Here is a 21,360-nt window from a genome sequence, read left to right on the forward strand (position 1 = left end):
AATTCGATTACAAAAAAATGTCTCTGCCTCGAGGAATAGGGCTTGGTCGCCGAGGTGCATTCTGGGACGCGGCTGCGATTTTGGCAGCGTTGTGAGTGTGAACAAACAGCAGTGTAGTAGCACCAAGTGAACAGACGGAGTGTAAAAAAAAAGATGTTAAAATGCCGGAAAGGAACTGGAATTTACCGGGATACCTTAAAAAAGGAAGCCAGGGAGCGGTATATGGAGAAAATAATGATTATTAACGGTTTGGATCCATATGAAATCCCTACTAAAGAGTGGAGCTCCTCGTCGGAGCTCCAGTCTTTAGTAGGGATTTACTGCTGCAGTTCTGCACAACCGGCGTCTCCGGCTACCTTGTTTAGGAGTGTTTGGCAGCTGCTTTGGTAAATGTTTGACTCGCCATGTGTTTCAATAAACTAGTATAATAGTACAACCTACAGTACATGTTTTGTATTACTCTTACTTTTTTCTTTTCTTTTTTTTGATTGCTATATTATGCGGAAGAGGCTCTGAGGCGTGAGCAATATTTTTGTTATTTTTTTCCTCTGCAGATACAAATAGAGTTAATATTTTTTCCTCAACAAACTAGTTTTATCTGAAGATTGGGGTTAATCGCACCGCAGAGAGCTGGCCAGCAACTGCGTTTAGCTCGAGAAGTGGGGAATAAAACCTGTGTGAATGATCTGACCCCGGTCTGTGTGAGTGTTTGTGGTTTACTGTGGAAGGTTATGTTTGGTCGTTACAGCCGCGATCCAAGCGAGCCGACGAGTCTTTTACTCTTTTACTACTTGGCCTCCGTGGTTCTGCCTCCGAGCAGGAAAGTGGTGAAAAGTTAAACCACTAGTGATCTTTTCCCAACGTCTGTTATGTGTGGAGCTGCTGCAGCTACAACACAGCAACGGGTTACCATGGTTACAGAATAACAGAAAGTAACGATTACAAGTAAGACACAACGAAGAGGGAGCACGTCTGTACACAGTGCTCAGTGGTCCGAAGAGCAGGTCAGGTAGCTTCCAATATGGCGGCTCCGCCAGGTGATGCTGTCAGACGACCAAGCCCTATCGTTTAATTTTGTCAGCTCAAAGCAGGGTATTTCGCCCAGACTACGTTTAAAGCAGGGGTTTCAACTGGCCCCCCACCTTAATATGAAAGGTAATGTTAGTGTGGCCCGCAAGTTTTATATTGTAGCAACCCCGCTGTTAGCGGCTGTGTGGGACAATGTTATGATGTTCTGGTTTCCTACTGTGTGCTTGTCCAGTGAATGTGACATACGTGCGAGTGAATTGGGGGCGTGTGTGTTTGTGTACGTGTGAGAACAAGTGAGAGAGAAAGCAAAAAGGTGTGAAAAAATAGCAGCTTTGGATGTCTGAGTGTCGGAAAACTGATTTTTACTTTGATATACAAGTTTTTTTTTGTACACCAAAAAAGGACGAGTGACGAGAGAGAGCAGGAAGCAGGGCCGCGCAGCACAGCCACTTCTAGGAACCTGCACCAGAGCAAACAGTCACACCGGAAAAAAACATTCACGCTTGCAACTCAGCAAGCATGAAGTGGAGCTGGAGGAAGAGCTTTGCCTCGCTGCAGCTGCCCTCTGAACGCCTCTATCCTCTGTGTAAATTGCAAAAACTCAAAATCTTAACAAGAATATTTGTCCTATTTCTAGTTAAAATGTCTCATTTTAGTAAAATAAATCTCATTACACTTAAGACAAGACTCATCACTGGAAAAAACAACAATTTTCACCTGTTTCAAGTAGATTTTCACTTGAAATAAGTAGAAAAATCTGCCAGTGGAACAAGATGTTTTTGCTTGTAATGAGAAGATAAATCTTGTCCCACTGGCAGATTTTCCTACTTATTTCAAGTGAAAATTTTCTTGAAACAGGTGAAAATTGTCAAATAATGTATTTTTCTGGTGATGACTCTAAATGTTGAAATAGCAGTAAAACCACATTCATTGATGAAATGACATAAGGGATGGAAAGGGGGGATGACAGTTTTACAGGGGGGATGATTTGGACCGTTTTTATTTCAGGGGGGATGCCATCCCCCCTCATCCCCCCTCATCCCCCCTCAACTCCAGTACTGTGTATATTTATAATTGCTCTTTAACTAAACAAAAATCTGTTTTATCCGATTACTCGATTAATCAATTAAATTTTCAGTAGAATACTCGAATACTAGAATATTCGATAGCTGCAGCCCTAGTACTATCACACAACCCCCTTAGGGGCGGTACCATCACTGGCGGTGCGTCTTCCTGCCCCCTGTGGTCGGTGCTGGTATTGCTGTTCAAAGCAGCTTCAGACGTCAGGCAAGACTTCAAACACAAAACTTTAAACACTTTAAACCAGTGGTTCCCAACCTTTTTTCCTTGTCCCCCCTACTTGTGTTTAAGACCAGCCGGGCCCCCCGACCCGTACGTACTAGCACCAAAATAGTCTTTAATTGAAAAAATGAACATTAGTTATGTTTTTTTGATACATTTCTCTTTGGTTTACTCTCTATACATATGACTTTGTTTTTCTCCAATGTCACCAATGTATAAAATAGGCACAAAAGGACATAAAAGGAAATAAAAATATTTCTGAAAAATGTCTTTTTTATTATGAGACAAAAAATTTTAACATTTTTCCTCTAACAACCTGTCGGAGTAGATTAAATGTTGAGTAATGATATAATAATAAGGAATGAAATCATTTCCTGTGTTTGTCACCAGTGTATAAAAAACACAAAAAATATTCAAGACATTCATAAATTATTCCTAACAATGTCTTATGAATGACTCATTCGCAAATATAATTTTTACAACTGCATAATTTCAAAGCAGACAAAGTTTTGCGCCCCCCCAGAGATCGCTGATGCTCTGCTTGATTGAAATGTTTCAATCCCTTAAGAGAAAAACTAAAAATAGACATTAGATCTGGACGCAACATTTATATTTGACATTTAAAAGAGAACTGATGACACAGCGTTTGTTCCCGCTGTCTTTGGTTTTACCGACTTTTCTCCCCAAAAACGACAAACCTGATCTTTTCTTACCGTACATGGAGACGACTCCTGCAGCTCACATCCAGAGATCACGTCCATCACACCAGAGCATGGTTAATCCTCCCACACACACACACACACACACACACACACTCTGTGGTGGTCCCGCCCTCTTTCATTCACCGCTCTCCCAGCATCCCCAGCTGATTACACGCCTGCTTTTACGTCACAACTGTTCACTTTAATTCCAGGTCCCGGCTGGTTTGGCTTGTTGAAACAGAATATTAATATTCTCACTGGGTCTTAACCCGGAAAGATTTGTGTGTGTGTGTGTGTGTGTAAGATCCGGCCACATGCAGCAGCTCAGCTCTGTAATCTGCTCTGGATTAATTCATCATTCCAGCAGGAACAGTAAATGTTGGGAGAACCTGCAGCTGGATGTTCGGTGTTTTGATGGCACACACGTTGGATCTCCCGGGTTGTCGGTTTTACATCCCAACTCCTGCAGCAGCCTTTTCTGATAAAAGCATGCGATTATTATTATTTCCTGGTTTGGATGGTGTGCAGCCTTCAGGGATTTTGTCCCATTTTTAACGCGTTACGGCGACAGATGTTTGATGTTATGGTATATGTTTCCCCGGTACAGATTGTACCGAACCAAATGCAGCAGGAGAAGAAAGATGAGAAGAAGCTGCTCAGATCTGGATCTGTGATGTCACAGGACCCTAAAACTCAGTGACGTGGCCCCAAACAGAATAAGATGTGAAAACACTCACGACCCCATGATGTCATTCGAGATATAAATGTCCAGCAGGTTTGTTCAGACTGCGAGGGAAATTTTCTTGGAATGCTATTCTCGTGGATATTAATTGGCACAAGGTGTGGCTTGTTCCTTTCAAATTCTGTGTTACAAATAAAACCAAAGAACTACATTTAAAAATACTACATAACATATACCCATCTAGCACATATATCTCAAAATTCCTTGACATCGATAACAAATGTACCTTCTGCAAAACTGAACCTGAAACTGTAACTCACTTGTTTTATGGTTGCTCTTATATTAGCACAGTTTGGAAAGAACTTGAGAGCTATATACTCTGTAAAACAACACATAAGATCAACATTGAAGGGAAGAACATTATCACTTATTTTGAATTCAAAGAAAAAAAAGGTATGGACCATTGTCAATCTTTATATTTTATTAGGAAAGTTTCACATCCATAAATGTAAATTCCAAAACTCTTCTCCATTATTTAAATTGTTTTTGATTGAAGTTAATTATTATCTCAAGTCTCTTAAATTGATCACAAATGAGAAGTGTATATCAATGATGGATATCCATTCTGAGATTTTCAACCATTAAGCTTTCACAAATATAAATTTCATTTTAATGCAAAATATTATAAAGTCTTTCACACCAAGGTTTTGTTTCTTTTATGTATTTATTTCTTTTCTTTTCAAATGTCCTTGTTGTTGTTGATGATGCATGACTGTGTTCTGTGCTGCTGATGTTGCACAGGTTGTGAATTGAAACGTCTGCTTGTTGTACATTGTTTGTATATTTCAAACTTTCAATAAAAAAGAAAAAAAAGGTTTGTTCAGACCGACCTTAAAGTCCAACTCCCAGAGTCTCTGCGAGCTGAGGTTCTGGTAAGTTAGAGGTAATAAACGCGGTTCAGACAAGAGCTGATAGAAACAAACACAGCTTCGGTTCAGGATTCTGTCCCAACACCAAAAACCCCAAGACCAGGGGTCGGCAACCCGTGGCTCTTTAGCGCCGCCCTGGTGGCTCCTGGAGCTTTTTCAAAAAAATAATCTTCTTTTTTTTTTCTTTTTTCCCCTTTTTTTTCTTCCTTTTTTTCTCTTTTTTTCTTCCTTTTTTCTCTTTTTTTCTTCCTTTTTCCTTTCCTTTTTAATCTCGACATTTCAACCTTTTTGTCAACATTTTGACTTTTTTGTCGAGATTGTACTTCAACATGACCCCCGAGCAATTATTACATAAACAATACTTACAACAGTACTTCAATATTAATCTCTCAACTACAACTACAACTAATATTAATTCTCAACATTTCGACTTTATTCTTGACATTTTGACTTTTTCCTCGACATTTCGACTTTTTTTTCATGTTTGTACTTCAACATTAATCTCGACATTTCAACTTTTTTCTCAACATTTTGACTTTCTTCACTAAATTTTGTCTATTTCCTTGTCATTTCGACTTTTTTCTTGACATGTCGACTTTTTTCTCATGGTTGTACTTCAACATTAATCTCGAAATTTTGACTTTTTCCTCAACATGTCGACTTTTTTCTCAACATTTTGACTTTCTTCACAAAATGTTGACTATTTCCTTGTCATTTCGACTTTTCGACTTTTTTCTCATGGTTGTACTTCAACATTAGTTTTGACATTTCAACTTTTTTCTCGACATTTCGACTTTTTTCTCGACATTTTGACTTTTTTCTCGTGATTGTACTTCAATTCAATTCAATTTTATTAGTATAGGGTCTAATACAACAAATGTTGCCTCTAGATGGATCTTTCCAGAGACCCAGAACATAACCCCCGAGCAATTATTACATAAACAATACATAGAACAATACTTCAATATTAATCTCACAACTACAACTAATATTAATTCTCAACATTTCGACTTTATTCTCAACATTTCGACTTTTTCCTCAACATTTCGACTTTTTTCTCGAGATTGTACTTCAACATTAATCTCGACATTTCGACTTCTTTCCTCAACATTTCGACTTTTTTCTCAACATTTTGACTTTCTTCACTAAATTTTGACTTTCTTCACTAAATTTTGACTATTTCCTTGTCATTTCAACTTTTTTCTCATGGTTGTACTTCAACATTAATTTTGACATTTCAACTTTTTTCTCGAAGTGCATAATGAAAAAAAAAATCTTCCCCCAGTTATAACTAATATAGAAACATGCAGCATGTGTTTTTGTGACTTTTCATTTTTTGCAGCCTCAGACATATTAGTTTTTTGTGTTTTTGGTCCAATATGGCTCTTTCAGCATTTTGGGTTGCCAACCCCTGCCCAAGACTGACCTCCCTGGACCAGGACCAGGACCCCAGCTGATTCTGAAAGTACCTGCAGGCGTCTGGTGGTCGAACACGGAGGAGCAGTCCTGCAGCAGCCGCCGCGGCCCCTCGGGCACGGTCGGCATGGCGATGACCCTGGGCAGCGACACCCCCCTGGGCAGGCTGGGGGGGTTGACGCCGCGGGGCAGGGAGCCCAGCAAAGACTGCATGGTGACCCCCCGCGGCATGCTGGGAAAGCTGGGAAGGCTGGGAAGAGACGCCGGCATCTCTGCGGTGAGTCCTGACCGCACGTGGAGGAGGAGAAGAGAGGAGAGGAGGTGAAGTTGGAAATGAAATGATACTTCAAAACTAAGGGTGCACGATACCCAGTACTCGAGTTGTAAAAATAAATCAGGGGGGATGGTGGATTTTATCATATGGGGACAGATAATTTGTGCTGATTACAAATAATATAATATATTACAAATAATAGCAGTGACCAAAACACCTGCAGAAATACTGCAGGAATGACATAGCAGCAGTTAAATGCAGCCTTCTGTAAGCTTTAAATATCCACTGGACTTACATCAAATACATCAAAACACAACAATAAAAAACACTTTTCTGAACTTATCAATATGACTCTGTCCTTCACAGGATAAGTAAAATGGATCACTGCAAAAACTCACAATCTTAACAAGAATATTTGTCTTATTTCTAGTTAAAATGTCTCATTTTAGTAAAAAAATCTCATTACACTTAAAACAAGACTCATCACCTGTTTCAAATAGATTTTCACTTGAAATAAGTAGAAAAATCTGCCAGTGGAACAAGATTTTCTTGCTTGTAATGAGAAGATAAATCTTGTCCCACTGGCAGATTTTCCTACTTATTTCAAGTGAAAATTTACTTGAAACAGGTGAAAATTGTCACATTTTTCTGGTGTTATTTTTCTGGTGATGACTCTAAATGTTGAAATAGCAGTAAAACCACATTCATTGATGAAATGACATAAGGGATGGAAAGGAGGGATGGCAGTTTTACAGGGGGGATGATTTGGACCGTTTTTATTTCAGGGGGGGATGCCATCCCCCTCATCCCCCCTCAACTCCAGTACTGACTGTATGTCTGGATCATCACATCAAGCACTCCATTCAAAGTCACATTTTGTATAGTCTTTGTTAAATAATCCCTCAGCTGAAGGCATCTGAACAGATCCCTGTGTTCTAGTCCATATCCTGATTTCAGCTGTTGAAAACTCATTATATTTCCATTGTTTATTAATGTACACATCGCAGTGATCCCTTTATTCCCCCAATTTCTAAAATTGTGTCACTTAAACTCGGCTTAAATCTGTCATCATAGGCAAACCAGTTTAGCAGATTTACTTCTTGTCCTAATTTATATTTTTTGATAAAGTCAGACCAAATATTCAAAGTGTGAGATGTTATTGGAGATGTTATTGATCCTTGTAGCGAGTTAGTAAGTTTCACATTGTCAATTAGGGAGTTAAAATGCATTTTAAATGAAAATAGAAATAATAATAATAAAAAACAGACAGTCCTGCAGGAGGTTGTAACTTTTCTGTTAACTCACCAGAGGTACAGCGGAGCTCCCACCTGCTCGTGTCCAGCGCAGATCTCTGTTCCTCTGACCAGCAGCTGCTTATGTAACATCTGCTGAGCCTCTGCAGCCACAGCTCACATCCCATAATCGATACATGTGATCAATACTCTGCTCTGACGTCACGGCACGTGGAGCCGACGCGTGTCCACAACAGGTTGGGTTCAGGCGCTGCTGCACACATGAGAGCTGGAGTCTGAGGGAGGAGGAGGTGGAGGTCCTCCTCCTCCTCCTCCTCCTCATCATCACTCAGCTGAGCTGCAGCAGCAGCTCCCTCTGCAGGACCGTCTGGGAACAACCACGCCTGCTCCACCCAGGGCCGTTTCAGCATCCTGGGGGCTTCTGGGATCCTGATTCCCTATGGAGTCAGATAACTTCCAAAAAGATGTGTCCATGTTATAACTATTCGTATTCGTAATGATAAACATTTGTATGTAAATAAAAAAGTTGTACCCAAAATTCTGCTGTCACACACATGAGTCTGATAAATTATTAGGGTTAGGTTTGTTTTTATGTGAGTATGAATCTAAAAGCTGTGAGTGCAAAGTCTTGTGAATACGGAAAATAGTTTAATTTGGAATTATTTAATTTGGAATAATTAAGTCCGAATTAAAAAACATCATGTAACCGTGGCCACTCAGAAACACTCTGGATGGTTCTGAAGAATCCAAATGTTATCTAAATTTGAGGGAATTAGATGGGATATAGTCAGAGACGTTCTATAAACGAGACAGCCCACTACGGTTGTGTTTCCTGTATCTGTGTCACGTGACTGCCCCGCCCCTTTAGGAGACTAACAGCAGGTCCTGAGTCTATTGAGTCCTATGGGAAAAGTGAACGTGAGCACAGATTATTACCAATTCCTTCGCCCCATAGTAACCTAAGTAAATATGGGACCCATTTTTCAAAAGCCACAAACCTTCTGAACATTCTGACACCAAAATGGAAATTTTCAGACCGACAGATTAGGAGAAAATGAACTTTGTTTGAGACCTGTCTCTGTCTGAGCAACACACTCTCGCCAGATTTGGCTCTCATTGTTTTCCCATCGGATAAAAAGAAGTTTAAAACTAAAATAAAACTTGCTTCTTTGCTTAATAATACTGTTATTTTTATTATTTAAGTCTTTTTGGAAGAAAGTTGTACTGTATCTAGTGTTGTATGTTCCAAAACGATGTGGTGAGGGGCGGCCACGCCCACTTAGGAGACAGGAAGTGGATACCATTTCATACCATTGGCAGTAACGGTAATGCTATCTTGTGTATAGAGGATCTTTGATATAGTTTAATGTATTGTGATGGTTAGTTTTAGTGTACTTTAGTTTGTTTTAATTTGAAGCCTATACCGTTTGTTTTTATGTTTTGTTTTTATGTCTTGCATTGTTTTTGTATGTTTGCTTTACTTGTTTTTATTGTTTCTATGTTTTGTAAGACATAATATCTATTGTGTCTCATGTGATGTTTTGTTGTGTGTGGACCCCAGGAAGAGTAGCTGCCACTCTGGTGGCAGCTAATGGGGATCCAATTAAATAAACAAAAAACATCGGGGTTTGGGGCCCCCCGGGGCCCGCCGTACAGTCAGAGACGGCTCTGCTCACACCCCGACACAAGGACACGAGACCACAGAAGGATTTCACAATAAATTCAAACTAACTCGTTTATTTCACCCGTTTGTTGACAGTTTGAACTAAAAGTCCCGCCGACGTGAGCAGTGACGTCCCTCGCCAGGTGAGTCCGGCTCACTAGTCAACCTTCAACAAACCTGTTTTACTCAAGTTCAGCACGTCTGCGGCAGATCTTCAGATGTTTCACGACGTCTCTGAAAACGCGGCGCTGCAGCGTGACGTGACCTGGCGTCACCTCCCCGCGGCCGGCCCTGCGATGTACAGGCCTCCGAGCTCCGCCTCCAGCTCCTGCAGGTGGGCGGAGCCGAGGCCGCCCGGCTCCCTCTCCGTCCTCCACCAGGGCAGACGGTCCGCCTGCAGCGCCGCGTTGTGGGCGTCGCGGGCTCGAGCGGCGATGGAACCCGACGGGCTCAGGAAGGACTGGGCCTCCGTCGCCGTGACGACGGAGAGGGGCGGGGCATCTGTGGACGACAGTCATGGGTTACTGCAGCCTCCACACTGACCTGCGTGTGTGTGTGTGTGTGTGTGTATTTGTAAGGATCCCCATTAGCTATGCCCTTAAACATAGCGTCCACATTAATAAATAATACATTTAAAACAGTTAAAAACAAGAAACATAAAGAAAGAAAACGAAATAACACGAACCTACATTAAACTTTACCGTACATGTAAATCATTATCTTAAAGCAAAAAAACATACATGAAAAATTCCAATATACAGGTCGTCAACCCGCGGCTCCAGAGCCGCATGCAGCTCTTTAGCGCCGCCCTAGTGGCTCCTGGAGCTTTTTCAAAAATGTTTGACCTTTTTTCTTCTTTTTTTCTTCTTTTTTCTCTTTTTTTCCTTTTTTTTTCCTTTTTCTTCTTTTTTTCCTTTTTTTCTTCCTTTTTCCTTTCCTTTTTAATCTCGACATTTCAACTTGTTTTTCGACATTTCAACTTTTTTCTCGAGTTTGTACTCCAACATTAATCTCGACATTTCAACTTTCCTCGACATTTTTCTCAACATTTCGACTTTCTCCTTGACATTTCGACTTTTTCCTCAACATTTCGACTTTTTTCTAATAATTATTGTGAAATTATTATTTCACTAGTTATTTTACAGTCATATAATTCAGGCAACAGCTCAAAAAACATTTTAAATAACACTAAGCCAAATCAATATCGAATCGGATCGATTCGAATCAAATGGTGATAATCGATTCTGAATATTAAGAATCGGAATCGAATCAATTCTTGACATTTGAATCGATACCCAGCCCTAATACTACCCCTCGTTATCCCCACTACCCCTAAATGCAAAGAGCAATTGGGACACCACTACCCTCACGGGAACGCGCAAAATTTAGGAAGTGAAAACCGGCCCTTTGTTGCCTGTCTAGTGGCGTATGGATATGACTGTAGATTGTGTCATATACATTCCAGTGTGTGTGTGTGTGTGTGTGTGTGTGTGTGTGTGTGTGTGTGTGTGAGACCTCGCAGCAGCTCCAGCTGTGTGTGTGTGTGAGCCAGCAGAGCCTCCAGCCGTTGCTCCTCCCTCCTCTGCTGCTCTCCTCTCTGAAGCTCCGCCTCCAGCAGCAGCTGCACCTCGTGGTGGAGCGACACACACTCCTCAGGTGACGAACGGGATGACTGCACAAACACACACACACACATACACATCAGTACTTGTGGAGCGTTGTGCAGCTGACAACGGTTCGTAGGAATCACTCACTCGATGAACAGCGATGTAATCCTCCACCTGCTGCTTTAGCTCCGCCCTCCGGCTGCCCGTCAAACCTTTCTGACCAATCCAGAGACGGCTGAGGGGCGGGGCCGCCACGGCTCGACGCCGTTCCAGGAAACGCCGCACCTGAGAGAGCAGGACGACACCGAACATGAGCTGCTGTGTGTGTGTGTGTGTGTGTGTGTGAGTGTGTGTGTGTGTGTGTGTGTGTGAGTGTGTGTGTGTACCGCTCTCTGCAGCGTCCTGGCAGCTTGATGCCGTGTGTGTGACGCCCCCAGTGTGTGTCGCAGTGTTTGGTAACGTCTTCTCTCTTTGAAGCCTCTCCAGCAGCTCTGGATGAGCACCGCTGCTCGACGCTCGCACTCCTGCAGGTACGACTGCACCTGCTCTGAACACACACACAAACACACACACAGACATCACTTTAAAAATCTTTTATTTTATTTTATTTATTTATAAAAAAACATTTTATTAAAGTGTTTTGTTTTTTTTTAACATTTTTAGAATTTTTTAAAAAATAAAAAAAGATCTATTATTAATTAGTTCCCTTTAGTTGTTAATACAAAGACATCTTAATCATTTAGAAACACCTTCGAGCAAAATCACTAATAAAAAAGTAATTTCCTTGAAATATTAATAACATTAACTATTGATTAACAATTCATGTTACCAAAATAATGATCCAAATATATTTATTTTCTTTCATTTTCATTTGAATTAGTGTCAGTTTTGTCCGATTAAAGAATTATTTGATTTGTTTGAATTCATTTATGCTTCTTTTACACGGAACTGTGCATTTTTCGCTCTTGTAACAAAAGAGATCCAGAGACCAGAACACGACCCCCGATCAACTATTACATAAACGGCAGGTAGAAACTCCCCTTCTGGAGGGGAGAGACCTGGACCTGGACCACGACCCAGGATATTAGCAATAACCCAAATTTTGACTGCATGTAAACGTAGTCATGGACGTCCCAGCAGATGGACCCCGAGATCAGACTGCGTCGCTCTTTCTTTTTTTTTTAATTTAACCTTTATTTACCCACGCAATCAATTTAAGAACATATTTACAAATGCAGCCTGAACAAAGAGCATGAGCACTTTGAGGGGAGAGGGGAATCCCTGGTTCTGACCCGTTAACCACCTCGCCGACACCAGACCCTCCAGCGAGTGTCCCACCTACACACAGACACACCTGTGTTCACACACACGTCCACCTGGTGTTTACCTGGAGGAAGCTGCTGCAGCAGTCGTCTCTGTTTCTGGTGGAACTCCCTCCTCGCCTGCTGCCGCCGCACACACACCTGTAACAGTCCACACACACCTGTAACACACACCTGTAACACAGTCCACACACACCTGTAACACAGTCCACACACACCTGTTACACACACCTGTAACACACACCTGTAACACTAGGGATGCCCCAATACCATTTTTTTCACACCGAGGACGAGTATTTTAATTTGTGTACCGTATTTTCTGCACTATAAGGCGCCCCACATTATAAGGCTTCAGTAGAGGCTGGGTTCTTATTAATATTATTTATTTATTTTTAATTATTGTTATGAAAAGTTAAAAAAAAGGGAAAATATTGATATTTCTATTGTTATTGTAAATTTATTTTTTTCTCTCATCCCCTCTAACACACACCTGTAACACAGACCTGTACCAGTCTACACACATCTGTAACATGGTCCACACACACCATGAAGAGGACCAGTGTGGACGCGCCGCCATGACTGGAATAAAGGTTGAGGACTCACCTGGTACCTGAGTTCCTCCTCCCATCGCCACGCCTCCTTCTGCTGCTGCTGCCGCCTCCTCCGAGCCCTGACGTACAAAACACACGCGGGACAGTGTGTGTGTGTGTGTGTGTGTGTGTGTGTGTGTGTGTGTGTGTGTGTGTGTGTGTGTGTGACGTTACCTGAAGCTCCTCTGCAGAGCAGTGACGGCTCTGTCCAGGCTCTTCACCCGCCGCCGGGTCCGGTACGACCTCCAGGCCGCCTGGATCACACAGGCTGCTTGCACGCGCTCAGTAGCCTCCTGCTTTCACAGAGACACAGTTGGTATTTTAATGAGAGTAGATCCGAGCAGCGGAGGTCCTCCTGGAGACGGGACATCCTCCAACACACCTCACTCTGACCCCTCCTGTCTCTTTCTGACCGGACGATTGCAATCAGCCGATGCAGGTCGTGGTCGAAACCCCGCCCCCGCCAGTCTTTGTCCAGCAGCCTGTCCAGACCTGCAGGGACAGACAGTCACCGACCTGGGCGGTCTCACCCATAGACATATAAACGTAGACGCCGCATCGAGTGGTTTTGCCCGCTGCTGCAATACGTTAACGTCGCCGCCATATTGGATGTTCAAGACTGCGCTGTAAACTAATACAAGTAAATGGACTTATTATCATAAACGCCTTTCTACAAAGAAATGTACGTTTTACGTCTCATTTATTCATTCACACATGCACTAATATACTTGGGAAACAGTTAGGCACCAAATATAATATATTTAATTTCTAAGATGGCAAAATAAGAAAAATAGAGAAACATATTTTCTCATCAACAAAGCATATTTTACATAAACATATTTAAACATTTTCAAGTAACAAAATAACATATTTGAACCTTTTTAAAGATTTTTTTCAGTTATTTTATTGTCTGAAAAATGGTTCAAATGTTATTTTATTGTCTGAAAAATGGTTAAAATATGTTAAATTAAAATGTGTTTTGTTGATGAGAAAATATGTTTCTCTATTTTTCTTATTTTTGTGAGGGGGATATATATTGTTTTTCGGCACTACCTTGTTCTCTATAGCTGATATAACATGAATTACTCCTATGTGGGATCAATAAAGTCCTTATTTTTGCCATCTGAGAAAATTAAATATATTATATTTGGTGCCTAACTGTTTCCCAAGTATATTAGTGCGTGTGTGAATGAATAAATGAGACGTAAAACGTACATTTCTTTGTAGAAAGGCGCTTTATGAAAATAAGTCCATTTACTTGTATTAGTTTACAGCGCAGTCTTGAACATCCAATATGGCGACGTCGTTGACGTACGGCTCAGCACTCGATGGGGCGTCTACGTGTATATGTCTATGGTCTCAGCTGCGACAGGTCCAGGCGGGTGAGGTCCTACCTCTGAAGTGGAGGAGGAGGGGCCGGAGCCGGCCCCCCAGCTGGCCGCACATCAGCAGCATCAGCCGGACGGAGGCCCCGCCCACTGCAGGATTGGAGCATACGGCTAACTGGCCGACAGCCTCGTTGAGCAGCAGCAGGGCGGAGTCGTCGCTCAGGCTGGACAGGAATTCCCTGCAGAGGAGGGAGACTTATGACCGTGTCACTTTTCACTGTTTCCATTACAGTGTTATAGTTACTTATTCCTATCCTATATGTTGTCCACCGTCACTGTGTGTATTGCTGCCGCTACACTACAATTTGTTTGTATGTATGTATGTATGTATGTATGTATGTATGTATGTATGTATGTATGTATGTATGTATGTATGTATGTATGTATGTATGTATGTATGTATGTATGTATGTATGTATGTATGTATGTATGTATGTATGTATCAGAATCAGGTTTATTAGGTCAGCTTAGAAAACTGTTTTTGACTTCGGATACACCGGCGGCGGCACAATGGTATTGTGCGCCTATTTTCCAAAGGGTAACACTGGGAGGGGTAAATACATCTTCGCACTGAATATCATACAATACACAGTATCAAGTTGCAAAAAAACACCTCAGCAGCACACAGAACAAACAGACATCACGAGACTTGCATGTGGGTGTGTGGGTGTGGGGTGTGGAGGGAGGGGGGGGTCCCGCACAGTAGATCCAAGTGATCGCCGTCTGGCGCTCGAAACCCGGAGACTGTTGGGGGGGCTGATAAGAGGGAGGAGCCAAGGAAGGCGTTGAAGTTGAGGGAAGTGTGTGTGTTTTTCAGTAAGTGTCTGTGACGCGATAAGTCCGTGAACCTTCGCCCAGAGCTGCTCTCAGCCAAATGTCCTTGATGTTATCAGACGGCTCGTACAGTTTTGAGACAGGGATCCGCAGGTGTTTGTGGGAGAGGGGGAGGGGTAAGTGGGGGCAGAGTCATCTTGTTTACATTCCACCAGGAAGATTGTGACCAGGAGCGATCGGCCTGAGACCGCTCTGTCAATGGCAGATTATAGAATCAACAATTATATTGAAAAACAGGCAGCCCAGTAATTTTCCGTCTGCCTTCAAGTCTCTGGTTCATCAATGGCACTCCAATCAGACGAATTTGTGATCACTTCCCGCCAAGCTGAGCTTCCAACTTCTCCAGGGTGTTATCAATCTTGCTAATGAGCTCAAACACCGCCGCTAGCCTGCGATTCTGTTCGAGAATCGCATCTAGCTTACGGCCCTGCTCCCCCAACGTCAGAGTCTGAGCATTGGTCGCCTTGCTTGACCCTGCTCTGAAAGAGCCAAAACAGCTGTCGACGTCTTACGCGTTTGTCGATACACCAGGAACCAATCAGGAGGATGATCAGGAGAAATCCTGCTATCATAATTCCAATTATGAAGGCGTCTTCAACATCCTCGACAGACAGAATTTTGAGACACAAAGACTTCCAGTATTTGTAGGAATCCATTGTATATCCAGAAAAAATGTCCCATCGGGGCAAGAGGGCTCCCTTACCCCCTGTCTTCTGGTTGCAAAAATTTGCTCAATTGTGCTGAGAGACCAGTTAATCAATTCCATGATTGTAGAGTTTCGGAGGAGTGAAAAAGAAGAGACTTTGAAGATGAGACAACAAGCAGTAGCAGGGCAGGCAGATAAGGGAGAGAGCAGAAAAAGCGTCCGCCTTCGCCAAGAGCCGGGAGAAAAATTTATGTATGTATGTATGTATGTATGTATGTATGTATGTATGTATGTATGTATGTATGTATGTATGTATGTATGTATGTATGTATGTATGTATGTATGTATGTATGTATGTATGTATGTATGTATGTATGTATGTATGTATGTATGTATGTATGTATGTATGTATGTATCTATCTATCTATCTATCTATCTATGTATGTATGTATCCATCTTTTTTAATTTTAGAAAAACGGCTGCAATGAAACAAAGAGGGAAAAACTTAAAGGGGTTTAAATACTTTCTGTACTCATGTAAACACAATCCAAGCTACATGAAGTTACAGTCAGAACAAGAACCTCAGATTAAATCCAGTCCTCATCATTAAACGAATCCATGAACCCGACAGAAATGTGTAGACGTGTGTGTGTTACCTGCTGACGGTACATGTTTGAATCCACATCTGGATGCAGAGGCGAGACACAGCGACGTCCTCACACATCTGGATCTGCTCGTAGGGGACCGAGCTGAGAACTGCAGGTGGAGGAGAGCGTGTTTACTGCGAGTGTCAGCGCACGGATGGATGGAGCGGTGCGAAAGGAAGGGAGTGTCGCTGACCCTGAGCGGTGAGCTGCGGGTGGGCGGAGAGCAGCCAGCCCACTGAGTCCATCACCTTCCTGAAGACACTGGCACACTGACAGACACACAGACACACATAGGCCTGTGTTGAAAAAAATTTCCCAATTCTAAATCGATTCTCATATTAATTCCTAAAAATCGATTCATATGTCTAAAGATCGATTTTTTTTTTTTTTGTGGGGGGGGGGTGTTTATTTTATTTATTTATGTTTTTTTTTTTCCATCATTACATTACAACTTTTGGTTATTTTTTTGTTTATCCCCAAAAGAGGAATGTTTTGTCGGACACGAGAATAACTGGTGCCATGTTTTTGTCTTTAAATATGTTTAAAAGGTATGAAAACATTAAAGTGTTAGGTTATAATTGCATAAATTGTCTATATTTCATTACTTTATATACTGTCTTGGGGTTACATTTGCAAAAAATGCTAAAAACCAAATGCTCAAAAATTAAAAGCCCAAAATAGACCGAAAATGGAACAAATAAAAACGGAATGTGGGAAAAAATAAAACCGATTTCATCCGTCTGTTTGCTGCCCTGGATCTGTTTGATAATTCTGACTCACATGATGTTTCTGAAAGCAGTTATATCAGCATTCTGGGAGCTGATTGGTCCTTACAGCATCATAGCTGCCAATACTTGCTGTTTAATCTCAATATAATACTAGTAGTAAAATTTTTTATAACTACAGTCATATAATTCATGCAACAGCTCAAAAAACTGTTTTAATAACATTAACCCAAATCAATATCGGAATCGAATCGGATCAAATCTTGATAATCGATTCTGAATCTTAAGAATCGGAATCGAATCGAATCTTGACATTTGAATGGATCCCCAGCCCTAGACACAGACAGACAGCAGAGTCACGTCTCCAGTCCGACTGCAGCTCCACAGAGGAGAGGGAGAACGCGGTGCTCACCTCCACTCGGACCATCAGCTGACTGGCCAGCGACAGCAGACGCTCCACCACCGACGGCAGGAACAGACTCCGGAAGGCGTCGGGCTGCGGATCCATCCCGACGCAGCAGGAACTGCAAACAGGGAGGAGTCAGCGCTGCAGGACGGGCCGCTGCCGCCGGTCCCAGGGTGTATTTAGAGGTAAACACATGCCTTCACTTGGACATGGTTCTCTCCCCAGTTCAGTTGACTCTACAGACGGCAAAATCTGTTTCTCATTACACTACCTCATAAGTTTTTAAATTGTAAACAAGGTAAAGGAGGTATCCTTCAAAATTATCCTTCAATATTATGATCGCATTCATTTAAAAAAAAGATTTTTTTTTAAAAGTTCTTGACCGACATTCTGCCCAAGGAAGAAAGAAAACTACTGTTGTGCTGTTCAGATTCCTGAAACATCACATCAACGAGCTCTGCTCCGGGTTTTCTTTTGAGGCATTAAAATAAGATGCTGCATGAGTGTTTTTAGACAAGTTGCTGATAAATATACATCTACCGTATTTTCTGGACTATAAGTCGCACCTGAATATAAGCCGCATCCGCTCTATTTTAAAAAAAAATAATAAAAAAAAGATATGCAAGCCGCAGATATTTCTGTTGTTAAGATTAGATTTTTACTACATGTACAGAACGATTTTGAACTGTAAATGATGTACATGTATGTACCTAAATAGATCCTTTTAACACGGCAGCAACTTTGCTGATTAAAACGGGACAGAACCAAGAGAAAACAACCGGTATTTATTTATCTATCTGTTTGAAATCTGCTTCTACCTATTTCTATCTGCTAAAGAAGAAGTAGCGTATTCTTCTTTGCATTTATTTTGTCTTAGTTTTGATTCTAATTCCAGTTAGAGTGCCCCGAGTGGTGGAAGAAAAATCCACAGAATAGGCGCACCTTTTGTAAAAGCCGCATGTTTCAAAACCTATGAAAAAAGTAGCGGCTTATAGTCCAGAAAATACGGTAATTAACACCTGCTGCCTGAAGTTTTGCTGGAATTTTGGTAAGTCTCTGAACTGACTTATACAGGAGTTGTCACCTGTCCTGTGGACGTACCTGGTGAGGTGGGCGAGCGTGGCGGCAGCACTCCAGCTGCCCCTCAGCCTGCTGGGAGACAGCGCCAGCGCCGCCACGGCATGTCTCAGGATGCCGCTGCGGTACAACCCAGACTTGGTTCGAGTCAGGGCTCTGCCGTCTGTCTGCACGGCCGCTGCCGTCAGAGCTCCTGAAACACAACAGACATGAAAACAGCTGTAGGAGCTGGAGGAGACGTTCACAGGGCAGCTGGTGCAGCAGCCTCACTGTTTATTCTGTCGTTCAGGAGCTCCATCCTCTGCTGCGGCTGCAGCTCCTCGGCCTCCAGCTGCATCTTCAGCTCCGACAGGAAGGCCTCCTCGTCGTCCTCCTGCAGCACCATGGCGACGGCCTTTAATCAGAGATGCTGCTGATGAGCCCTCATCACAAAACTAGAGGAACTGACCAGCAGTCATGAGTTACACGTGCTCCAGCAGAAGCAGTTACTCCCTTAAATTGTCTTTCTTTGCATTATGAGACTTTCTTTACTAGGTTTCTCTCATGATCTTAGAAGAACATGTTTCATTCTGGGTCAGATGAGGTTCTACTGATAATTCTGGCCCTTTTTAATGTTTGTGAGATATATATATATATATATATATATATATATATACACACACACATACACATGAAGTACAGGTACATGAAATACAAAGTGCTTAACATTTTGACTGAAAAATAAGCATAATAAAAATACAAATAAAATAAAAACTGGGAGACCAATGCACATATAATTAATAAGAAATAATGATAAAAGCTCAAGAATTAAGGCTAAAAATAATCAGTCCACAACAATAAAATATAACAATAATAAAAACATTACAAGAAATAGATAAATAAATAAAACAAATACCTCTTTAAAAAATGTTAAACAGAATAAAACTATAAAATATGATGCTACATAAAAGCCAGACCAAAGAGATGAGTTTTTAGTCTACGTTTAAAAATGTCCACATTTCCAGCTCCTCTCCATCATCACTACAGTCTGATGCTTTCTTCATTTCAACCATGTTAACTACTCAACAAGTTCCAACCTCATGTTCACTTTTCATTTGACTATTTTATACTTACTGTAAGTCATTTACACTGCAAAAAACACAGGACTGTCTCAGAAAATTAGAATATTGGGATAAAGTTCTTTATTTTCTGTAATGCAATTAAAAAAACAAAAATGTCATACATTCTGGATTCATTACAAATCAACTGAAATATTGCAAGCCTTTTATTATTTTAATATTGCTGATTATGTTTTACAGTTTAAGATTAAGATTCCCAGAATATTCTAATTTTTTGAGATAGGATATTTGAGTTTTCTTAAGCTGTAAGCCATGATCAGCAATATTAAAATAATAAATATTTCAGTTGATTTGTAATGAATCCAGAATGTATGACATTTTTGTTTTTGTAATTGCATTACAGAAAATCATAATATTCTAATTTTCTGAGACAGTCCTGTATAGATTATTGAAGTATTAATGAAGTATTATAACTTCCAGTTCCTGACAGCTGGTACCTGTAGAAGCAGCAGCTGCAACTTCCCCGACACTTTAACTCCCAGTTTTGTGAGTCTTTACCAGGACAGTTTAACTTACTTGAACGCGACGGGAATCAGCTGGAAACACGAAGGGTCGCAGATTTCAGTGCAACACCTCTGACGGGCTTCCAAACTTGTTTTAGTCGTCTTTTCTAACTACTAGCTGGCGTTAATCGACCTGAGGAGATGCGTTAACCTGTTAAACGACATCTGTGATTGTTTGTTCTGATTCAGACGGTTTAATGACCCTCTGCTGATTAAAAACGTCCCGCCGAGGAGGCTTCTGCTTGTTAGCGGTCAGTGTAGCCGCCTAGCAACGCAGAAGCTGCCCCGTTTCTATGGTAACGTGACGTCATCGACGCGCGACGCACCCGTTCATAATCAAAATTATTTAATTAAAATAAGTCCAATATAAAATTTTACATCATATTTATCCCACCAACCAACTTATGAACATACTTTAAGTTTCTGGAAAAAATTTGAAGAATTTTTTGACATACAAACTAATAATGTAATTAAATTAGAAGCTAAAGATATCTTACTATATTACGAAAACCAAAATTACAAATTTCAACAACTGGTCAACTTAATGATTCTTGTTGCTAAGTTTCACATTCATAAGGCAAAATTCTCCAAATCCTGTCCATCCTTAGTTCCCTTTAAAGTTGATTTCAAAATGTATTTTGAGACAATACAATTGGTTAATAACAAAAAATGTAATACCACTGTCAACCTCATAAAAGAAATGTTTATGGATATCTGAATGTATTGCCTTCCTTTTATTATTTGGTGTAATTGTTAATGTCACGAACTACTTGCACTTTATTGTAGCCTTTTTTGTGAAGAGAACAATTTTATATTTTTTGGACTATAATGATGCCTATGTATGTTTTTTTATATATATTATTGAAGGATGCCTGCCATTTATTTTAATGTTATTGTATTTTCTGGAATTGAAATAAAGTTTCATAAAAAAAAAATCTAAATTATTTATCTATTTATCTTTCTATCTATCAATCTATCTTTATCTATTTTAATTTTTTTTATTTGACTTAAACATTCCCTGTACATAGTTCATAATGAGTTTATTCCTCCACACATGATGTTGACAGTTTATATTGTTTTAGTTGAACGTCTTAGTGTCAATTTACACAAGATAAAATAAAAACACAATTTACATTACATTTAGTCGTCATTTCATCTAAAGTGACTCATTAATGAGGAAAACTATTCAAGCGTGAGAACATTAAGAAACTTAATGTTAGGGAAACCTAACAGGCCGACGATAAACCA

General features: G+C 40.9%; 2 protein-coding genes across 5 annotated transcripts in view; both read right to left on the reverse strand.

The window, feature by feature from the left end:
• LOC133425239 (protein EFR3 homolog B-like) overlaps window positions 1-9,530 on the reverse strand; it is a 34,090-nt gene extending 24,560 nt beyond the window's left edge. For 2 of the 4 annotated variants that reach the window (XR_009770942.1, XM_061715976.1), the window contains exons 1-2: window positions 7,639-7,746; window positions 6,113-6,343 (exon numbers count right to left, since the gene is read on the reverse strand). Coding sequence is in view for 3 of the 4 variants with exons in the window: in XM_061715976.1 (XP_061571960.1) it covers window positions 6,113-6,329 (217 nt within the window). In the remaining variant the exon portion in view is untranslated. Of the gene's footprint in view, window positions 1-3,044; window positions 3,108-6,112; window positions 6,344-7,638; window positions 7,747-9,426 lie in introns of those variants that run through there. The other 2 variants (XM_061715977.1, XM_061715978.1) reach the window with 2 other exon arrangements.
• LOC133425241 (IQ calmodulin-binding motif-containing protein 1-like) lies at window positions 9,324-20,367 on the reverse strand. The gene is made up of 15 exons (XM_061715982.1): window positions 20,126-20,367; window positions 18,762-18,885; window positions 18,516-18,684; window positions 17,421-17,532; window positions 16,477-16,552; window positions 16,293-16,392; window positions 14,163-14,335; window positions 13,151-13,260; window positions 12,943-13,061; window positions 12,782-12,848; window positions 12,244-12,319; window positions 11,243-11,403; window positions 11,004-11,141; window positions 10,765-10,921; window positions 9,324-9,750 (listed from the first exon to the last, which is right to left on the reverse strand). The coding sequence occupies exons 2-15, from the start codon at window positions 18,874-18,876 to the stop codon at window positions 9,521-9,523; spliced, it is 1,803 nt and encodes a 600-aa protein (XP_061571966.1). The 5' UTR covers window positions 18,877-18,885; window positions 20,126-20,367; the 3' UTR covers window positions 9,324-9,520.
• Window positions 20,368-21,360: the final 993 nt, after the last annotated feature.

Source organism: Cololabis saira, chromosome 24, assembly GCF_033807715.1.
Source record: "Cololabis saira isolate AMF1-May2022 chromosome 24, fColSai1.1, whole genome shotgun sequence".
In the NCBI taxonomy this organism is placed as follows: Eukaryota; Metazoa; Chordata; class Actinopteri; order Beloniformes; family Belonidae; genus Cololabis; species Cololabis saira.

Bases quoted from the DNA above. Each gene is read 5' to 3' on its own strand.
- LOC133425241 (XM_061715982.1), bottom strand. From the start codon at position 18,876: ATGGTGCTGCAGGAGGACGACGAGGAGGCCTTCCTGTCGGAGCTGAAG. The intron at 16,393-16,476 runs GTCAGCGACACT...CTCCACCTGCAG, and splicing joins CCCGCAGCTCACCGCTCAGG to TTCTCAGCTCGGTCCCCTAC. The intron at 13,062-13,150 runs GTGTGTTGGAGG...CTGTGAAAGCAG, and splicing joins ACAGGAGGGGTCAGAGTGAG to GAGGCTACTGAGCGCGTGCA.